This window comes from Phoenix dactylifera, chromosome 3 (genome assembly GCF_051530095.1).
Source record: "Phoenix dactylifera cultivar Ajwa chromosome 3, Ajwa_hap1_PhDact_Kaust_v1.1, whole genome shotgun sequence".
Taxonomy (NCBI): domain Eukaryota; kingdom Viridiplantae; phylum Streptophyta; class Magnoliopsida; order Arecales; family Arecaceae; genus Phoenix; species Phoenix dactylifera.
Genome location: NC_143192.1, coordinates 1,280,282 through 1,287,147, shown reverse-complemented (window position 1 = coordinate 1,287,147; position 6,866 = coordinate 1,280,282). Strand labels below are relative to the sequence as shown.

Below are 6,866 nucleotides of genomic sequence, written 5' to 3'. Positions count from 1 at the left end.
CCTTTTTTTTCCAGAAAGTTTGTGGAAGTAGCTGCACTTTGGCCCCACATATTTCAGTGGAAGGGAATAGAGAGGCAGGATAGCAACAAAAGCTGAAGACACAGAACAACCCCTGTAGCCGAGACAAAACAACATGGTACTAAAGATCATATTGGTACTATTGCCTGAATTTGAGGAACAGAACTTGGGAAAACTTCCAGTGCAACCGCGCACTGACGCAGAGCAATTTGACTGCTGCCCAGGTTTCACATGTTCAGACTAGAAAACCACATTCCAGTAGCTTTAATATCTCCAGGCAACTGGATTCCAAAACTAACTTGCATTAAGTTTTCATAAGCATTACAAGCTATATATATTAAAAGATCACACGAGTTTCAATCCCAAAAAAAAAAAAATCAATGTCTCGACAGCAAAAAATCAAAAGCATAAAGAGGATCTCAAAATACTGGCTATTAAACCAGAAGAGGATCCCTGGCCATCAAGCAAGTCTCCCGACCAACTTCGCAGCTGCACATGCATGCCCACCACAAGACTTTCAGTCATCTGGAATGACAAAAAAAGTAGAATGAATCGGTAAGCTTGCTAAATGAGTGCAGAACAAGGGATGCAGCCTTTAGTATTGAGACATACCATTAGGGGATCTGGAATTGGTGGTGGAGAAGCCAGAGGATGTCATCGGCATAGAGATTGAGAGTTGGGTTGTGGAGAAAGAATTCTGGTTGGTCCTCTCATCTTCAAGGTCAGACCACATATCCCGTGTCCTAGGCCACTCATCGAAGAAGGGTCGGAGCGATCGGCTTTCATGCTTCGCAGGTTCTGACCCAAACTCACTACTGAAGAAAGCATGCTGCTGCTGCTGCTCTGGCTTTGACAGAGAGCTAATGGAAGCCTGCCGCGGATCTTGCAGTGCTGGAAACTGAAGATTACTGCTCTGCAGAGAAGAGTTGTTCCTTGCTTTGAAAAGAGGAAGCGATGACATCGGAGATGGCATGAGACGCCATGAATTGTCCAGGGAAGAGTCAACTCCAAGGCCCCCTGTACTTTCAGAAGCTTCAGAAAAGAGACTATGCTCGTCCAAGTCGCCTTTCGTTCCATATGGGTACCTGAATTAAAGAAGCAGATGAAAAAGGGTCGGTCGCAGACCGCATTTCTTTGATACAAGCCTCTCAACCATTAAACTTGTAAAAATGTTTAAATGAAAAGGCATTAGGAATTCAAATTCAGAAATTCATGTCTAAAGAGTGCTGCAGCAGAGTGCACTGTGATGATATATATATACGTCATATGTCCATTACCAACCTAAGCATTTCCTAGACAGTATTCGGGATTGCATTTACAATTATCAGACAGAAATCCTTCACTTGTTATTCAAGGTTGCCTGCCGCCCTAATTTCAACAGAGTACCTCAAGCATGATTCTAGTTGAACTAAACCAAGCTTCTCTTGCTGTTAAAAAGACCGATAGAAATTTGATGATCTGAGAGACACTTAAATATATGTAATGTAACCATGCACTGGATGCTGCAAGCTTGGAAAGAATATCATGGATTAGTTCAGGTTACGAAACTAAGAGGGGTCGTTTCCTCATGCAAAATTATGTCTTTAATAAATTCATATGCACCTCCCATGAAATCCTCAATAACAAAAACCATCCATGCTTAAAGATAGCGATACAAATAATAGATAATAGACATCTTCGATGAATATGCTTAGCCAACATAAATATTTAGACAAGACATTAGTTGCAGAAACATATTATCAACAAAACAATAAAAGCTTCTTGGATGAACTTGTAACAATTAACCGACCACAATATGATATCAATAAAAGATAAGACACTTTCAACTTACAAATGGAACCTAATGCAATTTATTATTACCTAGTATAAGAGGGAAAATATCAATAAAGAGCAACTTTCCAATTAAATTGAGAATCCAAAGATTCATGAAAGAGCAGATAAGATGATCTTATATAAAAACCGAACCTAGAAAGAAACTGATAAATTTGCAAAATATAATATAAAACACCAGAAAGGAGTGCCAAAGATTAATCACAAATGAATCACATGAGGCTGCTTTACTGCAAAATGATTGAATGGTTGTTACTCACCCTTGCCAGGCGGCTGCAAATAGAAACATACAAGGGACAGTAGACCACTACCGGAAAGTTAAACAATGTAAAAGGTCCCTTCTTTAAAAGTAACACTATATTGCAAAATACTAAAGCATCCCAGTTTCTGTCTGTATGCTCATCATAGTATGCAGAACTAGCTTAATAGGCTATATGATGCTATCTTATAACAAGATTTCACATGCAAGCACTAAGGATTTGTGTTCACATAACACATAATTACACTGTTGAGGACGAGAAAGCTTAAAGTTGCCTGAGCAAATGAAACCTGAGATGAAATAATAACAAAGAAAGCTTAAGCATGATCATTTCTAGCAACTTATAGCACAACGTATATGGAAAAGATGATTTCAGTTAAAATAAGAATCATTACCAATGTGGACTACTTCTTAGCTTCTCCACTTGGTAAAGCCAATTGTGCCATGATTACAATGATTCTATCTAAGTTAGGCATTCCCCCAGGTAGTTTGAAATGACTAAGAATCCTCGGGCAAATACATATGCATTCATTACATTCTGTAATCATTTCCACAAGAGTTACCTATATATCTTTAGTTCTTGGATATGCATGTGAAGAAGAAAAACCTTAAAGCTTGAAAAGCTAAGCCTATTCAACCTCGGAGCTTGCACAAACTTCGCAGACAAATGCCCCATAACAATTATATTTTGGATCTTAATCAATGGTAATCTAGCTTTCTGCAAGAATGTCTCTAAAGACTTAAAAAAACTAATTAACTAAAGCTGCGGAAAACAGAAAACCAAAGCACCAAACTGGAAAACAAGTACAGTATAATATAAGCATTTTGTAGATGGAGGACAGGCATCTTTCTAAGACAGTAAGTGGCAGATCTGAACTCTAAAATCCTTCCATCTTTGATGGAAAGCATGTCAAAGTTGGCAAGCAACCTGCTCTTCTCACCCAGAAGCCAGAGCAGAAATTTTAGTCAAGTCTTCCAGATTTATAGCATCTAAACCCATCAAGAATATAAGGTGGCAGAAAAGCTTGTCAGCTCACGGGGGAACAGGAAGATCAGATTAAAGCTTGGCATCTGATGTGTTCCACTTCTAAACAGGAAGATCAGATTAATTCTGTCGAACACCCAAGATTAGAACTTTATACGAATAACAGTGCAAATCACATGGACTCGAACCTTTCTAAGGTTCTCCTTGATTAAGATTGTTAATTTCAGAGCATAATCAATTAGAGGAGATATCCACAAAGGGGGAACAGGCAAAGCAGGACACCTGAACTCTTTTCCAGCAATTCCATAGGAACCAGGATAGATTGATAGCTGAGAGGAGCCGGCGCCACCGGGGAAAGAACCCGCAAGAGAGTTCAGGGGAATGCTACGGGAGCTACCACCACCGCCCCCACCGCTCCGGGCAAGCGATGTCACGGTTGATGCACAAGGGGATTGAGCCTGTGGAGGTGCTTCCACAGGCTTTCTTGAACGGTTGCGGCCGCGATGCATGTGGCGATCGCAGTACTTAGAGTCAGGGCAAGCCCCCTTGGAGCACCGCCACTTCTTCCCATCCGTCCGCCGGCAACGCCAGGGCTCCGGGTCCAGGTCCTTTCCAAAGTAGGGAGAATAACCCACTGAAGGTGATCAAAACACAAATCAATAAATGCGACCCAAAAATTAGATCGAAAACCTCGCTTCTTGATCAAAAAGAAGGTGAAGAAATAAGAATGGGACTTCGACAGGCCGCCGGCACTTCTCCGTCAATAAAAGAACGATTCATCAATACGAAACAAACCCCAAAAAAACCTTCGAAAAATGCACATAAAATGGCGATAAGCTGTCGCTCCTGATAACAGAACAGCCCCCAAAACAAACTACCGTGACCCCGGGCAAACAAGGAAAGAGGTAGGCTCGATATACTCCGGCAGCAGTAATAGAAAGCTTTAGTCGCAGTAAAAGTAGAAGACTTCTTAGTGGAAACCACATAAAAAACTCCTCTTTGAACCATTAATAAAGCAAACATATGTAGGGATGGCATCCCATTTTGCTTTGATATGGATCGGAAATCATAGAGATGCGATTGCGATTTCACCGAAAAGAAATCCAATCACAACGAACAATCAATACAATACCAATCAACGAAAAAGTTGCAAAGATGGCGGAGACCAGAGCAAAGAAAAACCAATAGCAACATCACGTTTTTACCACAAGACAAGCCAAAGCCCCCTCCAATAAACCCTGAAAACATTGCAAAAGCCAATGCAGCACCATTCTCCAACTGAACTCCTAAAAGGAAAACACCGAAGAGAAACGAAAGAGACAAAAAGACCGGAACTTTGCGAACCAACTTCACAAAACAGAGCGAAAAGAGATCAAAGAACACGAGAACAAAAGGGTCTGAGCATCGCGCTCACAAGCAGAAGCAGAGGGGTGGTGGTAGTAACGGGACGCCACGGACTCGACGCTGTTGCGGAAGTGGCGGACGAGAGTGTCCGGCACGACATTCCCCATTGCCAGGTACTTATAGATAAGCGCCTGGAGTTCCAGCTCCTGCCACTGCGACATCGTGAAGAGCGGCCGTGCCACCGCCGCCGTCGTACTGTTCATCTGCCCCCAGTCCACAGCTCCTCCCTCTCCTGTCCCAATCCTAATCCCCCGCTCCACCCTCTCCCCACTGCAGTAGCAAAAAAAAAAAGGCAAAAAAAAGTGAAAAAAGAGACGGTGGGGAGAGAAAGCGAGGCTCCCAGAGGAGAGACATACCCCAGGGGGCGCCAGAAATGGGCTGGGGAGGGGGCGGTCGCATCGTCAGAGGGTGAGGTGAAGGGTTCCGCCATTTTGAGATAGCGGAAAGAAGGGAAGCAGAAGAGAGTGACAGGGGCCAGAGAGATGACAGAGAGAGCGAGAAACGGACAGCCCTCTCTGTCGCAGGGACCGAGGTGTGCCTTTTATGGAAGCTCAGCCGCGCCTCCCTTGGGGACAGTTTCTTTCTTTCTTTCCTTCTTTCTCTCTCTTTTTTTTTTTTCTTGTCCTTGTTTTTAATTCTCTCTCCCGATGGTGATACCACATTAACCACTGCATTTAATGCAACTTTATCCCTCCTCTTTCTCTAAGGGCTCGTTTGGTTCGCAGGAAAAGGAGGGGGAAAGTATGGTCAACGGAAAAGTAATGAAATGCCTCTTGTTTGGTTGGAGTTTTCAAAAGAGAGAGATGGAAAAGTTGTATTCCCATAGAAATATGATTCCCACATTTCATGGGAAAGTCTTTCCCATGAGAAACATGGGAAAGTTACTTTCCCATGAGGTGGGAATCACTCCTTTTTTATTTTTTCCCAAAAAAACCCTTCAGCATTAAAGAAGCATTAAAGAGGCATTAAAGACCTAATTTTTATTAAGGGCATAATAGGAATTATACATAACTTTCCTAGGAAAGTGGATAGTCAACCAAACATAAGCACTTTGGAAATTTGTCACTTTCTCATGGTTAACCAAACATGCCAAAAGTACTTTCCTAGGTATCCTCTTCCTAGGAATCTGATTCCCAGGAATCATATTCCTAGGAGGAAAAATACTTCCCGCGAACCAAACGAGCCCTAAGGCCGTCACCACCCAGATACTCTGACTCTGAGGCCCCATTGGACATAACTGTTATAATATAATATTATATACTATAGTATAATAATATAATTTAATTTAATTTTATATAATATAACATATCAATAAATATTATAATATAATATTTAGTATATAATATAATAGTAAAATATAAAATATTATAATTGCAAATAATAATATATAGTAATAAAAATTATAATATTTTATTATGGATATTTTGGTTCTTAAAAAGAAATAATAAATCAAAACAGTTTTTTGATACATGCTAAAAGTGTTTTTCAAAAAGCACTATTTTAGAATTTTTTTTCAAGAAGCTGTTTTACTCTTTCTCGATTTTTTTATCAAACACTCGTATTTCATCTAAAAATATTTTTAGAATATGTGAAAGTACTTGAGTTCTGTCAAATGAGGTCTAAGAATCTTTTCTTAAATACATACCATTATAAAATTATGATTGTAATGATAATTATTAAGCATTAGAATAAAATTATTATGTTGCTATTGGATAAAGACCGTTGCTGTTGTATAAAGTTTGTTGTGAGGAGAAGCTTCCCGTTATACAATATGACGACAAAAAGAAAAAAAGAAAGAAAGCTAATTAGGTTGGGCGACGGCGTGCATATTATGCATTCTGTAAAGATGGACAAATTTCTGAGTTGGGGTTCCCGTGTTTCGTTTTTATTTCTTGTCCACTGAATTAGTTATTTGGATGGCAAAATAATTATTACAATGATGAAATTAAAAATTGAAATGAAATAATAATATTTGATTATGTTACTTTTTTTTTTTTTTTTGATATGACTGTTGCAACAACATAATATCTGTAATCGGACCGATAAAGTTGGCCGTTATTTTATATCTTAACTAGAATTTAGTGCATGCATCGTATGTAATCGGGCCGATAAATTTAGCTTCTCCAAACAGGGCCCCAGCAAGATCAGATTTTGAGACCATCAGAAATAAAATGGGCGCTCAAAATTTTGAAAAAACCACTTATCCCTTGCACCATGCAAAAACCCAGTTAAAAGCCCCTCTATGTATATATGTATGTGTGTAAGTGTATATATATGTATGTATGTATGTATGTGTATGTATGCATATACAATAGGTATTATCAAATGCCTGCCCTAGGAGCTTGTTTCATAACGTGAAGCCAAAACATC

At 39.8% G+C, this 6,866-nt stretch overlaps 1 protein-coding gene across 1 annotated transcript; it reads right to left on the bottom strand.

Moving 5' to 3' along the window:
- Window positions 1-277: 277 nt before the first annotated feature.
- On the bottom strand, window positions 278-5,098 carry LOC103724212 (growth-regulating factor 4-like). Its single transcript, XM_088717366.2, has 5 exons — window positions 4,853-5,098; window positions 4,507-4,766; window positions 3,375-3,726; window positions 631-1,103; window positions 278-543 (listed from the first exon to the last, which is right to left on the bottom strand). Exons 1-5 carry the CDS (start codon window positions 4,924-4,926, stop codon window positions 536-538), a joined length of 1,167 nt encoding a protein of 388 aa, XP_088573492.2. The 5' UTR covers window positions 4,927-5,098; the 3' UTR covers window positions 278-535.
- Between the last annotated feature and the right edge of the window lie 1,768 nt (window positions 5,099-6,866).

Bases quoted from the DNA above. Each gene is read 5' to 3' on its own strand.
- LOC103724212 (XM_088717366.2), bottom strand. From the start codon at position 4,926: ATGGCGGAACCCTTCACCTCACCCTCTGACGATGCGACCGCCCCCTCC. The intron at 4,767-4,852 runs GTATGTCTCTCC...TTGCTACTGCAG, and splicing joins CATTTCTGGCGCCCCCTGGG to TGGGGAGAGGGTGGAGCGGG. The intron at 3,727-4,506 runs GTGAGCGCGATG...GATCACCTTCAG, and splicing joins CCACCCCTCTGCTTCTGCTT to TGGGTTATTCTCCCTACTTT.